General features: G+C 39.5%; 1 protein-coding gene across 1 annotated transcript; it reads right to left on the bottom strand.

Moving 5' to 3' along the window:
- Positions 1-325: 325 nt before the first annotated feature.
- On the bottom strand, positions 326-16,206 carry LOC128453461 (kynurenine 3-monooxygenase). The gene is made up of 15 exons (XM_053436380.1): positions 15,889-16,206; positions 15,603-15,672; positions 15,388-15,485; positions 14,762-14,851; positions 14,276-14,324; positions 12,246-12,333; positions 7,919-8,084; positions 7,742-7,813; positions 6,128-6,249; positions 5,498-5,645; positions 5,362-5,419; positions 4,812-4,894; positions 3,651-3,752; positions 3,504-3,563; positions 326-2,381 (listed from the first exon to the last, which is right to left on the bottom strand). Exons 1-15 carry the CDS (start codon positions 15,949-15,951, stop codon positions 2,238-2,240), a joined length of 1,413 nt encoding a protein of 470 aa, XP_053292355.1. The 5' UTR covers positions 15,952-16,206; the 3' UTR covers positions 326-2,237.
- Between the last annotated feature and the right edge of the window lie 300 nt (positions 16,207-16,506).

Here is a 16,506-nt window from a genome sequence, read left to right as displayed (position 1 = left end):
TGAGTTTTTACATGTATTGTTTCTTTCATAGTATAGGTTGGCATTGTGGGAAACATTCTTATTCACCTTGTTGCTAAGAGTGAGATGTGAAGATTGATTTGATTCTCATCTGCATTTTAAATAGGAAGCTGATGAAGAGAAACATTTAGCACAGTTGAGCATAAAGACTGGAAATGGGCCTTGCTGAAAGTTAATGATAAGAATAATAATAAAATAATAGCATTACATGAAATTGTAATTAACCTCTTCAAAAACCTGAGAGTTGTGGTGGGAATTTGTATTTAATTCCCTGGTTAGGAAATAAACCATCAGACTGAGTGATCAATTCAATGATATCAAAGTATTTAATTAATGGTCAAGAAACAATTCACAGAGAATAGATTTGAACTCAAACAGAGTTACTAAGCATACACTGGGCCAAGCAGGGCAGAATCCTCAACACCACTGCAGGTATCAAGGATCTGACGAATGGCGAGGTGAGATGTGCCATCTTTTATGCACAGCTCAAGGGTTCCACGTCATCCTTTGATATCATGCAGGCAGGACGTGTCCAGTGCTCGGACATTGGCAGAGAAGGGGCAAAATGCCTCCCTCTCTCCTGAGTGTATAGACACTGGGTAGAAAATCAAATAGTCACAAGGACGTTTAGGTTCAAACTAACATTTCCTGATATCAGGCAGATGCAAACATTAAGTAGAATTTATATAATGCTGTTATTCAGGTCAATCCAACTGAACTTTGAGCATAGCTATGTCAGGACAGAAGGATCTGTTACATTTTACAAGAGGACAGTTAGATTCAATAATTTCTATGACAATAATAAAAACAAGTTTTACAATAATGTGTCTGTACCATGCCAACAAATATGACAAAGTGAAAACTCGCTGTCAATCAAAATGTTCGGTTTTACATCAATAAAAAAGTATATAATGAAGTAAAATGTTACTTGATAAGCTGAAGAGTTGACCCATAATAAACTATTTGAGACATTATTTTAATGAAGACAATGAAATAAGAGTGAAAATAATGTGACAGCGTGAGAGGGGTTACTCAGTGATGAATGCAGAAATAATTTTGACAAGAATATGCAGCTCCCCTCCAACTTCAGTTTTGTGGTGTTTTCAGCTCAGGTTTCCTCAGAGTTGGTTAGTGAACAGGACCCACTTGCAAGTACGAGCTGAACTGCAGCTCAAACTAGAGGTTTCACTCTGTGCGGACAATGAACTTCACAACACATGTCAAATAGCCCTGCACACAACTATACAACGCGGCAAAGGAGCAAAACACCAAGTGACTCTTTATGTTAGAAGTGTAAAAAAACAGACAATTTAGAACATGGTTGGCCATAACAATCTAGATAATAAATGGTATACACTGCTTTGACATTGCAAGATAGGGCATTAGCCTCAGTGGAGGTAATGTATGTTCTCGCAGAACACCTTCCTGCAACTGACAAATGCTATGAAATTAAAGTTAGATTAGAGCTAATATTCATATATTTTCCTCAAGACCTAAAACGGAGCTAAAACTGTGAATATTGGATTTGTCATGCGGTGAAAAACACTGAGTGCTAATGTAGCTTTGTAACTTTTGCATTTGTAAATAAGTAACTGCTAAAATGTTTGCCTTATCAAGGGACTCAGAACTTACTCCTCTGCCCCCTTGTAACTAAAGGAAATTTGTTGTTGCAGGTTTAAGAATTTTGTTGATACAGAGTTGATATTTGCCCAAAAGGCTGTTATTTTACATTGTTTAATTAAGACGTTTTGAAAGTAGCAGAACAAGAGGATGAAAGAAAACTTTAAAAACATGACTGTTTATGTGCTGAGGGAACATTTATTTTCAATTCTTTTAAAACCATTAATATAAGCTCATAAATGTAGCATAGATCCTGCCTGTGACCCTGAGTTTAACACTTAACTGTTTCCACATTAAAAGTTGTGCTAATAATGACAATGGCATGAAAACAATCAAATGTAAAGACTGAAAAGATCAACGTTTGGACTCCTTCATTCAAACCATTATGAATTGGATTCTGTTAATCTCTTGTTAAATAATATAATCCATCGTTATGACAAGTTACCACAATCATGATTACAGGAAATTAATTTGTCCAGCAGAGCCTCTATTTTGAAAAAGAAGACTCAATCACACTCTAATTAAAATGTAAGACCCCCTTGGTTTCTCCTCATGTTAATCAGTCCAGTCTTAACACTTGTCTGTCAGATCAGAGTACGTCAGGTCCTGAGGGCCACAACCCTGCTCCACAGTTTCTCAGCGGGGAGGATGAGCTTGTTGATATCGGGAGGATTTTTAATGAGCAGGTAGGAGCATCCCAGAACAGCCCCGGTAGCACTGAACAGCAAGCCACGGTTTATCACCTGTGAAATGAATTCAAAATATGCTCAATCCTCTTTTCAGTGTTATGCACACAAACACATTTCTTTCCTCCTACCTCTGGCCTTGTGAATGAATCCCACTGCAGATGCATGAAAGCACATCATGACTGAAATCCTTTACATTGTATCCTTGGTAAAACTAGTATTCAAGTCCCACTCATAGAAAGGAAATTATTTGTTGCTATAAACTCATATGAAGGTTCTGTAAGAAAAAGGCAGCATTGTCTTATCTCTACATTCTAGTTAATTACTTCCGAGGTAACTTATAGATCCTCTTACTATTTTTTAGAACAGAGCATGATAAAAAGCTATAGTTGGGTATTTAAACTGACGCGAGAACATTTGGAACATTTTAAGCTTAGTGCTAATGTCAGTAGTATGTCAGTATGCTCACTTTCTAACATGTTCTAATGGTTAGTCAGTTTAGTACGTTTGCATGCTAACATATTTTAATCAGTAGCTAATTATATCAAAACATAATGCATATTTAATTGTGTGACTCTATGGTATTGTATTACATTTAATTCAATTTGTATTGTTTATAACCGTGAAGTAAAGTTGAATACCTTATACTTGTTCCTATAGTGGCTACAGCTATACTTCTACATCCTCCCTGCACTCACCTAAGACACAGACAATGTCCTCTCTGCAGCTGTTCTCTATGAGCTCATTTCAATTTCACATCCTTTTTATAACACTTATGCTCTACTACGGTATGTTCTGCTCATACAGTAGTTCTACTTCCCCACCATGGAGGTAATTTCGCCCTTTGCGGAGTGTTTTAACAACTTACGGCAAGGGAGGCTGTGAAAATCCCTGCTGCCTATTTGACAGAGGACCATTAGCCATTAACGCAGGTCACATCCGAGTGTCTCATAGAGCTAAGTGGGAGAAGTCTTTGTGGAGCAGAACTGTTTTTGTGGCAGAATAAATCGAGTGGATTTTCCCCAGTCCGAGCTTCATCCAGCTTTCATGCTCGCTGCTGATAACACGCCGACTTCAAAAGAGTCCCAATTACAGAACTAGGCTCTTCAAAGGTATGAAACATCCCCACAAAAAAATTAAGTGTATGCATGAGGGAAGATGACACCATGGTGCCCTTACTTTGTCCTGCCAATGCCAGCGCTCCACGGCTTTGTGGTATCTTGTCCGAGTGAAGGTGACCTTCAGACAGTGACGGACAGAAGGATTTAGATCTTGTCGTAGACAGAGCGACGTGTCTGGGACTATTTTGTTTATTAGGATTCTCACCATCGTGTAAAGTGGAATGATTGTCTTTGGCATGAGGAAGTGGAGGAAGTTATCAACATGCTTTCTGAAAAGGAACCATGTGGAGTTCACATGTGCTCGCATCTGCAAAACAAAACAGTGCATTTGTTAGTGAAGCGGAACCATCTGTGATGCAACGTCATAAAATACATCTTACTCCTGTATCAGAGATGCCACATGGTTTCCTCTGCTCTCTTGGGTCTAGATGCAATAACGGAGGATTAAGTTAACACAAAGGGCTGCGGCCAGGTTTAAGATCGGTGAGAATAACAACAGTGCTGAGACCAATTACTGGCCTTTTGAGTGCACACATTTCAATGTGCAGATGGTTGCTTAGCTGTCCAGCTGTCAGGTGCAAATATCCACTGGTAATTGGAGTCAGTACAAGATGACCCCTCTTGTGACAATTAATGGCTTTTCTCCACACTTCATGTACAAATGGTATTTCAATTATAAGTGGAGAATACCTTTGAAAATCATTACTACAGGTTACACTGAAAGAATAAAGTTTAAGCAACTTAAATAAATTATTAATATTATTATTATTCACAGATACTATAACTTTACTTTGGAAAAAATAAATAATTTGAGTGTTATTAATTGAAGTGTTTTTATTTTAAGCTTTTCAGTTTAAATACCACAATTAATAACAAAAACAATTTTTAAGTGTGATTATATTAGATTCTTCCTGCTGTGGTCAAAAACAAGGCTGAACCAAACCAGTAAATTCAGGGTATGGAAAACAAATAGCAGCAGGAAAGAGAGCATTGCTCAATGCCAAGATTCACACAGAGATGTAGAGTAATCATTAATAATAATCATAGTAATGATTAGAATAACAGTAATTGTAGCGGGAGGTGTTAATCAAGAACATGGGGGCAAAGCGAGGCTTGCAATCAAACTACAGACTCTACAGCTCTGCAGGTAGAAAACCCGCAGAGGGCAAAAGGACGGGAGAAGGAGAGAACAGGGGATAATAAAGAACTGGAATGAGAAGGAGAGCAAGGCACACAGCATTGGCACTCGTATGCTTAAGGGAGAAAACAACCCCAGTTTGTTTGGTTTTAATGTTTGGATTTTGAGGCCTCAACAGAGTCAGACAGATGGAGGTTAAATTAATCATATTAAATAAATATACATTACCTCAATGTAGTTGTACATGGCCAGGTCTGCAATTGCGTGGTCGTCTGGAACTCGCACTCTAGTATACTCAGGCAGTACAGCACCTGCGCAGATACACAAAGGGAAACATCGGATCTGATCAAGAATTACGCCCCGATCCTCAGAGTCTGTGTTTATCTTTTTCATTTGAAATCCCCATGACCAGAACCAGAGTTCAATTTGATTCTGCATTTACAAGTTCTCTATAGAAAGACGAAGCCATGAAGGGAACTGCCACGGATGTTGTTTGACATTTTCAGTAGTCATTAGCGCTAAATGAGTAATGAGAAATTTGACAGTAGCTAGCAGCTTTGAGATTATTCTACTTTCTGTTTTAGAGGACTTCTTGCCACCACCGTTGCCACGCCTATGATTTTAACCACTGATACGGACAGTGATGGAAATTAGGTTTTGATGTCAACACAGTACACTATAATTTGTTTGTATATATTTAGTATTTAAAAAAAGATATCAAACTGGGAGAATGTAGTGTTTTAATTTCACAGGGCCTTTGAATGAAAAAAATACTTACTGAAATCCTCATTGAACTGATCCATTACTTCGTCAAACACAATGCAGTCCTCAAAGCCCTATGAGGCAGGAATGAAATTAATAAGTCTTCATTTGATTCTTTTCTGTCTTTTCTTCACCTCAGTTGAGTTACTTACAGCGTTCATCCCCTGCCCATAGAAAGGCACCACTGCGTGGGCTGCATCGCCCATAAGGACACATTTGTCTCCAATGTGATACGGCGAACACTTTATAGACACCATGGGCAGCCCAGGCAAACGGAAATAATCCCTCTTGAGAGCATCGCTGCGAAGCACAGGTAGAAACAGAACAATAACAAACTTACTTTGAGCACTTTACTTTGAGAGTCGCATTTTGAACTGAACAGACTTTTTTGTTTACTACAAAAGCGTTTGTCACATCTGAATAAGCTGTAACAACCATGCTTTGTCTGCTCTGATTAAGCTAAACAGCCAAATGGAAGAAGGGAAGCAAGCATTCAATTGTTAACGCCTGAGCACTTCAAATAAAGTCTACCCAAAGAGCGAGTGCATGAAGGAGAGCCTGCAGCGTTTCTGCAGCTCGTGCCGCTGCTATCTGACCGCCACCATCAACATGAGTTCACCTCTAATTAAAAACCTCACTGCACAAAGCCATGTTGCTGTAAGTCTGCAATTTCACACTTCACGGATTGTGGCGCTGGATGTGACCGGAGTAGCTGGGGAATGAAAATGTTGCTGAAATGGCTCGGCAGGTTGGATGAAGAGATAAAGGCAGGGGGCACTTACAGTCCTATTAGTGGTATGGTGTCCGAGAAGTACTTCTGGAAAAACTCAACGACTTCATCTCCTGTGGTGATCTTCTCAAAGTCATCAAAGGGCATGAAGAGGGTACAGGTGAATGTCTTGTCCTAAGTTGGAACAAAAAAGATCATAATAAATAATGTGTTGTGCAGCGATATTGGCTCCCCAATCTCATATGGCATACTTAAATAGAGTCGTTTTTATTTACACAAATATATAACACCTATAAAACCCTAATACATTAGACTACACTGTATGTTTCACTGCCTCACGAGACATTAACAATGTGTACAACTTTTATAGAATAATGGTGTCGTAAAAAGTTATAGGGTTAGATACATTTGGGGATTGTCTTTATGGTCATGTGTGTTCATTGTCCCCCCCAAAAAAAGACTTGAGTTGTGAGCATAGATGAAGATGGATGATGTGTCTTAAAATGAAAGAAGCCATCTTTAAATTTTTTACATCTATTTCAGGGGTTTGGGGTATATCCCATTCATTGACATGGAGGAGGCCGGAGCTATGACCCATACTGCAGCCAGCCACCAGGAGGCAACCAAGATAATTTGGCTCCGTATTTGGGGAATTGTCATGTGGTGCATTTTTTTTAATTCAGCCTTTGAGCTGTACTAGCCATAGTGACGTTTTGAGTTAAAGTCCTGCATTCTAATTTTAACTAAAGCAAAAGTACATAAGTATTAGGATCTAATTTAAATTACAAAAGAAGTCACAGCTCGAGTGAGTGTGTTTTCCGTTGTGTGTAATTTATAGAGATTAATTCTTCCAAGGTCAAGAAGAAACACTCACGAATAAATAAGCATCCCTGCGTACACACTGCTTCCCATTTATATGCAGTATATTCTTTTAGTTGGGCATTTGAATGCAGAATCAAATTGCTTTCATGGATCTGCAAAATCCAAACCCCACCCAGTGCATGTGATGGATGAAAGTGCACTGAGCTTGTAGGTGTGTCATTATCAGCCCATCTGACCAGGTGCCATCCATCAACATCTAGAGGTCTTCCCCAAGGACCTTTCAGCACTTCCTCTGTTACCTTGGTGTCCACAGCAGCAAGGGGCTTCTGTCTTTCATTACCGGGAACTAGGGCATTGAGTGACAGTGTAAATGCTCCTCAACCTCAGCTGCCTTAACCTGGTCTCAGAGAAGAGTGTGAACGCTGCTCTGCCGAGTCGGCCAGGCATGAACAATCATTGAGGGATTAAGAGGGACATGAGTGACAGAGAGACGTCAGATGGGGAGGACACGACTGCTGTGTTAAATCTAGGTTAAACCTCCGGAGCTGAAACATTTCACAGACCACGATTTGTGATGATTAAGCCTCTACTGGCTATGAAGTGCCTGTAAATGAGGCTAATTAACTGTATGGGGACATCCCAGAGGTCGATCCTGCTCTGTGTTTTTGAACTTGTTATGCTTGTTTGTGTCTGAAAAAAGAGAGTGGCTGACAAAGTGTGTGACGCAGTAACCTCACACAAACAAACATGCGTTTTTGCTCCATTTCCTGGAATAGTTGGGGAAAACAGTACATCTACAAAAATAAAACCAGGAGAGAGAGGAAAAACCAAAATGTACACTCACCAAGTTGGGCAGGGCTATCATCATGAATGTGTTCCTTGGCCAGATGTGCAAATAATTGGGCTTCATGGCAAACTAGGGGAGGAAAAGTGGGTCAAAGAAAAATGTGTCTGCCACAAGCAGTATCTCCCTCACCTCCAGTAAACAACACAAAGAGAACATGTACAGAGGAGCACTGACCTCTCCATTGATGGGAGGCATGGTAAGCTCCATGTAGCCATGGGGGATGTACGTCTGGCTGTAGTTGAAGCGGCTGCGACGCGTGAACTGCTTGCGGATGGCAGAGAAAGCTCCATCGCAGCCCACAATCAGGTCTGCCTGGATCTGGTCCTCGGATCCATCTGACCTGGAGACCATACCAGCAACATGAAAATGTCACTTTAATTTACTCTGCACTTTCAACATGTATTTGAATATGGTAAACGCTCTGTTTTTAAATAGAGCTTTTTTAGTCTAGATGACCACTCAAAGGGCTTCACAGTTCAGTTTTGCCATTCACCCAATCACACACACATTCAGACACATTCATACAATGCATTATTCAAAGACGTCACAACCCAACAAATTTGTGGTGAGGAATCTTGCCCAGGGACACTTTGGTACACAGAATGGGGGAAGACGGAGATTGAACCACCAACCCTCTGGTTAGTGCATGATCCTTTCTACCCCCTGAACCATAGCTGCCACAAATATAAGTGAAATACCTCTAGACTTTTAAGTTAATTTAAAAGTTAATCATTTTCATGCTCAGCCTGAGGATCCAGGAAATTAAAAAATCCTACACACAATAAATTATTTGAAGAGAAAAGGCAACATTCTGGTCACAGATCTTTATTATATTTCTTAGCACCAACGTCCCTTCACCTGCAGCCCAGACTGACACTGAGGTGTGTTAATCATCTTCCTCCTTAAGGCATTCAAATATATGAAGTGCTGCTCTGGGTTTGATTCAGACACAGAGGTAACTGAGAGTGAACGCTCTGTGTTGGAGCTTCTCTTTCTCACACTTTGCTACTTGATAAAACAGAAAACTTCTCTTCCTCAGCTGGGGTTCACTTAAAGCTGCTGCTTACTTTACCTCTACAGTGGGAAATTAGAACACCGACGTTTTGGATTCCAATGTCTTACTCTTTTTACTCTTATTTCAAAACAATTGTATTACACACACATATGTTTAATATCTTTTTCACACTTTAGATCCTCTTTAACACTACAGCTGCATCATTGAATGATTATGTTTTTTTCTTCATGGACATTTCACTCTGAGCCATGTTGGTGATAATGATTTTAACTCTAAATCTCTATGGCAACAAAAATAGCAGTATATTGCTTAGTGCGTTTGCTGACTGTGTTGAAGAGCTCATTCAGACATTAGTATTCCCAACATCTCCACATGCAGTCTGATGTGCCACATGAACATAGTTCTGTCAAGGTGCCTGGAGTTACATGGGAATTAAATATTGGCACTGATATCTTACACTGTTCATGGCTCGGAACACATTAATGACCCGAGTGGAAATGCTGGTGCATCTGTTCAACTCAATACTAAGCCCATCTGAATATTTTCTTGGAACCCGATCATTGTATCTAATTATCCTTGCGGACCTCATAAGGCTCTTTGGTGTTGGCAGATTGCTTAAAACACAATTCCAATTATTTAGTTATCCACAAGCAACTTTGCAGAGTGTAATTCTTTAAAATTACTCCAGACCGCAAACCTTAGTCTAAGTCCTGGTCTGCAAGGTGGAACAGGTTATTACCGTAAGCATTGGACACCACCTAAGTTTGAACTGGGTCCTTGAACATTTTACTTTTTGTAATTACAAAAAGGATTTGCCATGCTGTCGGCTCTGTGAGGCTCATCTTGCATATTTGCACCATTGCTCAAATTGCACTATTGTTGTTTTATTTTCTCTTCAGCTGTTTTTATATATATATTTAGATATATATACTTTATTTTCCATTTTAAATTTTGATATTCTATTTTATTCCATTTTATACTATTTCTATTTAATTTTTTAGGTTGTAATTACTTGAGCATTGCTAGAAGAGAGCCTGTGACTCAAGCATTATACTACCAGTGACTGCTTTATGTTATTGTTGTGCATTTGATAATAAAAAATCTTGAATCTTGAATCTTGAATCACCCTGAAGGGGGACCTCAACGTGTTTCCTAAATCTAAATTCTTCACAAAAAACTAAAAATGGCAATCTGCCACCAAAGGAAACCTGTGTAGATCGCCTTGGTCTTTGTGGTTTATCCCTTAAGGACAGTGAATGTTTAGAATTTGTGGCAATCCATCAAAATCACGAGATGTTTCAGCCTGGACCATAAACTGTATGTAAATGGTTGGAATGATGCTCCACAAAAAGTGAAGCTAAAGCGTCTTGATCTCCCCCTGGTGGCTAGCTGCGGTTTAGGTCATAGACAATGCCACCTTCATATCCAACAAACTGCTCAGTTTGGTTTCAAATAGTTATTTGATGCTGTAACAATTAAGTGAATCATCATGATTGACAGCTTAGATTGACTCAGCACAGACATTGGCACCAAATTGCATCATTGGCACAAGATGGTGGCATTCGTAACAGGGATGTTACGGCTTCATTTCTGGATAGTGTCAGGAAGTTTCCAACTTTTTATGCTGTCTATTCCTCATACTGGGGGAAAGTGGTGGCTCTACCAACCAACATAGGGTTGAGGAATTTTCACGTATAACTGTATTAAGCCAGTATATATTATGTATATTGTATGTGATAATATATCTGTACAGGAGAAAAGTGCCTGTCTAATTCCACAGATCCTCCCTTCTCTCTCTAGGCAGTAACCAAAGTCAGGTTATAGATAAAGGACCAACCAACAGTTCATTGTAGTGTCTCCACTTAGAGACTTTCATATCTGCCTCAGATGCACCAGACAGAGAGGCACCGACTTCAACTCTCACCAACTTTAACTCTTTTGTGTATTTCACCAGTGGCAAAACGTAAGGACACAATATTATTTAGGAATGCATACTTTAGGCTTAACTATCCAATAGGATGCGAACACCTACTTGTAACATAGAGAGTGACAGCAATTTGAGCCATTCATGGATGTGCTGTTAGAATAGGTGACACAAGTAGAGGAAGATATACTGGGATGCTGTGGGAGACTTCCTCAGATTTGGGGGTGACAATTGCTCATGTTGCTCTGCTTGTATATTTTCTGGTCTCCTTGATGCATCAAGTCTACATTAAAACCTTCTGAAGGAGACATCAGTTGCTGCCTGAGTTCTCCTTTCAGCAGCTTCCACAATGAATGATAATTTAAGCAAAAAACTTTGTTCATTCATAATTCATAGTGATCACAGCTGTTGTAAATGTTATTTTTACTATTTTGTTTTACAGTGCAATGACTAGCTTGATACATCGTATGAAATTTAAAACATGCATAGCAACCAACACATTTGTAGATGGATTAAGTATACATGACAATTTATTTTTTCCTAAATACAATGCTTTATTTCTGTGCACAAGCCTGCATCATTGGAAAATGATTTCACACTGTGTCTGCCCACCACTGTATAACAGTTCAGAATCTTAATATAGCACATGTCCCAAAATTAATCTGATATTTCAAATTGTGATATTCTCAGCCTTCATTAAAATGTTATTAGATTTAAATCAATAAGGTACAATTATAGCCCAGATGAGGGAGAAAGGAGGTCATGTTCATCTATTTCGTGCTGATGGCTATCTCAGAACATTTCCTGGTTACTATGGAAAGAAGCTGAGGATCGCGGCAGCATCTCCGTGAACAAGTAATTACACAAGCTAGGGAGAACAAATATGAGCCGTCACATTTCAACTACAGGGGAGGGGGAAGGATGTGTCCGCGATGTGCACAAACCCTGATTAAATTAAAGTGCATTAAAGCGTTCAATGCATCGAAAACAACACAGTGACTCATTCCGAACCACATTTTTACCCACGCAGGTACAGCTTGGACCACCGGGCATGAGAAATAAATAAATAAATAAAGCAAAGTGATATCATGCAGGTCAAATGCATTTTTACGCCTTTTGGATAAGGCTGGATTCAATTAAAACATGGCAATAAAACGAAATGCAGTTTGTGCTCCTGCATACTGGGCTAATAATTCACTACACTGATTCACTAATACCCAAGACTAAAAAGACCTGGACTCGTTTCGGTAATTGGGTTGTATATTGTGCGGCACATTCAACTCAAGGACGATCGCACAAGGCTTCAAAGGCTACGTTTTTTGTTTTTATCAGCAACCGGGCCTCTTGCAGTTAACATCTACAAAGATGATTGTTGACATGGAGGAAAACATGATCAATAAAGTTAAAACAAAGAATCCAAACGAGTGGATCATTCTCTGGGATTACTCTCATATATTATGAACACATATGTGTGTGTGTGTGTGTGTGTGTGTGTGTGTCTGTGAGTGTTTGTGGGGCTGCGAGTGCAAAGGTGCACACATTTAAGATCGGTAACTATTTACCTGACAAAGGTCATTAGCCCTGTTTCAGCGCTCCAGTCCTGCAGTTTGTGACCGAAGTTCAGGTTTGTGTTTGGATACGTCTCGGCCTCTGTGGGGGTGAAATGTTACAAAAGGAGCTTATATCACAAATGATATAACACGAGAAGTTTAATAGGACAGTACAAATATATAGGAGATTTTTCCATTTCTAATAAAATGTCATTGGGACACAGGTTGTCGGCAAACAACTAAATCAGCCCCCCCCCGAACTGAAGGGGAATGAACACATGCTGATGATCACAACTCAGAGGGCTTGGTTTTGGGAAACTGATGTTCAGCCTGTCACACATAATCTCTTTATCTCAGTGCTCACTCCACAAGGCTGGATTGTCCTTGATAAGAGCGACAGCTTTACAATCAGCCTCTCTGTCAGCACACTCAGACAATCTAATTAAAGACAGACCCACGCTGTCACACATTGTCTCCAAGCATATACCGAGGCACTTCATTTAATATTAGGCAAAATCTCTTTTAGTAATCGGCAGATGTTAACTAAATTGGCTTAGATGTGAAACAATGGGACGATGAAGAATAGGCTGGGTTCAACATGGGGTTGACTGTCAGCCATCGGCGTTGGGCCAACCTTAATCCCTTTACCCTGAAAAGACGACTGCATCCTAATAGCCTGGCATGAGGCTAAAGCACAGGGACGATCAGTTATAGAGGATTAGACTCACTAGAAAACAGTTCATTTTGGAGAAGTGTGTGTGTGGGGGGGGGGGCGGCTATGTAACTTAGAGCTTAGTGCAGAGCTCATGAATTAAGAATGAATTGAGAATTCAGACAAAGCACTTGATTGAGGCTCTCAGGGATCATGTGTTCATTTACTGTATGATATGCTGTTTGTAAAGAGGGAACACTTTTAACTGATGCAACTTATGAAAGTTACTCCTCTTCAAACAAAAAGTTGGATTTATAAGCAATAAATTGCAATTTTGCCAACTTCAGTGCACAAAGGCAGTTAACTGCTTCAGTCTTAGTTGGTCTGGTTGAGCCAAGAGCTAATGTCAGCTTCTTTTAGCTACTGTTAGCTAATGGGAGCTACTACATACCTCACTGACTCACTTTGGACACATCTGTATCCTCACTGAAACGTGAACCTTTGTAGAACTGAAACTGAAAAGAGTACCTGCTGTGATCACTTTTTTTTTTATCCCGTTGTGTTTTGAGGAAATTGATGATTCCGATCACATCCTATGATACTTCTCCTCTCGTGCTTCACACCATGTTGTAGCATTTAACATTATCCGGAAACTTGTGGCCACAGCAGCAGAATACAGTGATACTCACAAAGTGTTACTTTAATTATCCCTAAAAAAGTTAATCCATTTAATCATTGGGCAAATTTTGACAGGACTTTAAGTTGGGTTACTTGTATCTCTAGTAGTTTGCATGCTGTTTGGAAATTGTTATGCCAGATATTCTATGAATGAAACATATGAAAATCAGAAGTAAAACTTTTTTTGCCCCAGTCAGGGTACAATTGTAGCCTGAATAAGAGGAATCTTCTCAATAACTTACAAATGTTTTTTCATAATTTTTTCCATTCAATATAATACATTATTTATTGATATTATTTATTGTATTTTCAGTCCTGTTGAAAGGCAGTGCCATTACAAGATGTGCATTGAATCTCTCTCATTCAGTCCCTACACGTTTCACCTAGTGCTGCTGCGGCCGTTGTGTAAACCTGATGGCATTCAACTCATTCTTGGAGTTTGTTGACAGTGTGATATAAATGTTACTCAGTGCGACCTTGTAACATTTTAACATTTACAGCCTGTTTATTGTGGCTCAGGTGCTTATTCACACATGTGACGGACATGTTAAATGGCCTTTAGATTAACATACAGAGGTGTGTGCCGGAGAGGGACCATGAGTCAGTTTTGTTTTTTGAAAAATAGATCATTTAAATTGCTTCTCCAGTTTGGCTTCAATTTGGAGCCCATGGCAATATTAATCGAATTCTAAATCGCTATTAATATTCCTACCTGTTAGCAGCTGTTTGTTCAAGTTGGCTCGGTCAACTGACAGGATGTACTGAAAGGAGAACAATCAATAAAGTGCAGCTCTGTGAGTCCTTCATCTTCACACTGTTAATTTAAAATGAGAACAGGAAGCCTCTTGGATTCATGCTCTCTGTTTACTGTCTCCCCAAGTTCTCACAGTTTGTCTTGTATATTTTGTATATAGAGTTGTAACTCACACTGATCATCATTCTGTGAATTCCTGTCAATATTTCATTTACAGAGTTACTCAGTTGACGTGATGCAATTATTAGAGTATGTTTCCTCACAACCACACACATTATGTAGTGGAATATCTCTTACATTATTAAACAATGGAGATTCTGACAATATACCAGTCTTACTGTTATACCAAATTCTTACTGCTGACCACCCGGTTGTTATAGTGTTTTATACAAAACCGAGACTTTTTCAAATTTGATCAAATGTGTTACACCAATAGCAGCTTACCTGGCCTTTCTTGCCATAAGGGATCGTAGACTGTTTCCCACTCGGTGAGTGGATCATTCTTGCATGCATGGGAATTCCTTGTGAGGTAATCTGAGGAAAAAATATGACATTTATTACCATTTAGAATGAATAAGTTGGTATAATTTCATAATTTGCTTTGACTCTTTTTTTTCCAGGATCTGGATAAATCATAAGTGGAAAGAAATTATATTGTGTCAAGGACAGTCCAGATAGCACTCAATATCTATCTATGGGAGTATATAAACTCATAAACCTTTAAAACCTTGATTTCTCAGGCTGAAAGTTACTTAAGTGTAAGAAAGAGGGTCTGATGCAGAGTTCTCAGGCGTGCATAACATGCTCAGTGCAGCAAACACGGACCAACAAAAAGAGACTGCTGACCTTAAATTACAGAGGGAAAAGAAAAATTGTGAAATGCAAGATGAAAAACCGGCTGAACAGATTTCCACCCAGCTGCCCTGATTCAGTACATCAATGTTGGGTGATAAGACTTACATGTAACAGGAATATTGGATGACCTACATAATTATCTAATACCAACCTGAGGGAACCTCTTACCTCATATGCACTTTACTTTACCATACTTAACTATCCAATGAGCTCACCTTCTCCTCCATCCCGACATGTTTCAGTGCTTCTCGGCCTCTGTGAGACAAAGCCAGGTTGATGCTTCTCCCCTTCACAATTTTGGCTTGGCGGATATCTGACCAAATGCACACAAGGCGTCTTAGAAGAATGTTTTAGTTATGAAGCAGTGTGGATGCATCATGAGACAGGGGTGATGTGTGAGCTACTTAGAGAGGAAACTGAAGAGCTTTACCTTCCCTGGTTTCAAAGAGTTCCACTTCAAAGCCTCTTTTGGCAAAATAGCAGGCGTTCAGTGCTCCAACCTGAAGGGGTGAAGAGGAATGGGGACAGTCCTGTGAATATTACACTGCCGCACATAAATAATAATCTGCTAACTATTTAATAAGTCTCACTTTCCCCTCCCATTTAAGATGAACTGTCCCCTTCATAAGAGGACACTAGCCTTAGTAAATGTAAAAGGTTGAGAAATCAAAAGTCAAGATCTGCAGCTTGATAATTCACTTCAATCTTTGTCTTACCAAACCACCTCCCACCACTGCCACAACTTTCTTCTTGGTTGGTCCCTCTGCTGATTTCTCCATTGTACCTCTGGTGTGTCTGGTGGTCTGACCGTCTCTCTTCTCAGGTCACAGTGATTTACACAACTTGCGTGTTTGGCCTGTTTAAAGAGGAGGAGCAGAGAGACATGCACTCTCGAAATCAGTTCCCCTTTCAAAGTAAACAGGAGACTGATAACAGCGTCTGAAAACACACAGTGCGGTCAGAAAGCCTGAAGGAGTCATACTACCAATTTACTCAATGAGCAGATCTCACTGTTGTGGTCTCAGAGAACAACAACCTTTTCTGTTGGACGTTAAACCTGCAAGAACAGAAACAAGCTGTTAACAGACATAGGCTTTTGTCGCCATCTAGTGGTTGTAAGATGACACTGCACACTCACAGCTGATACATCGGGCATAGTAAAAAAAACCCAGATAGTTTTAGTTCATATAATTTACATATTTGTTTACTTGGTTGCCTTTAAAAACAAAGAATAAACTGAAAATCCTTCTCTTCTTATTTTTAAACAAATGTCAGAACCGGTCCATTAAAGTAAAACGCAAACAGATGTTTTAGAATTATTTCCAAAAACAACA

This window comes from Pleuronectes platessa, chromosome 12, assembly GCF_947347685.1.
Source record: "Pleuronectes platessa chromosome 12, fPlePla1.1, whole genome shotgun sequence".
Lineage (NCBI taxonomy): Eukaryota > Metazoa > Chordata > Actinopteri > Pleuronectiformes > Pleuronectidae > Pleuronectes > Pleuronectes platessa.
The sequence above is the reverse complement of the archived record's forward strand: the minus strand, read 5'-3'. Positions and strand labels throughout refer to the sequence as shown.

What these genes read in the sequence shown, in the direction of transcription:
- LOC128453461 (XM_053436380.1), bottom strand. Translation starts at nt 15,951, where the DNA reads ATGGAGAAATCAGCAGAGGGACCAACCAAGAAGAAAGTTGTGGCAGTG. An exon ending in CTTATGGCAAGAAAGGCCAG is followed by an intron (nt 14,325 to 14,761) that starts GTAAGCTGCTAT and finishes TTCTCCTTTCAG; the next exon opens with TACATCCTGTCAGTTGACCG. An exon ending in TGATAGCCCTGCCCAACTTG is followed by an intron (nt 6,250 to 7,741) that starts GTGAGTGTACAT and finishes GTTCCAACTTAG; the next exon opens with GACAAGACATTCACCTGTAC.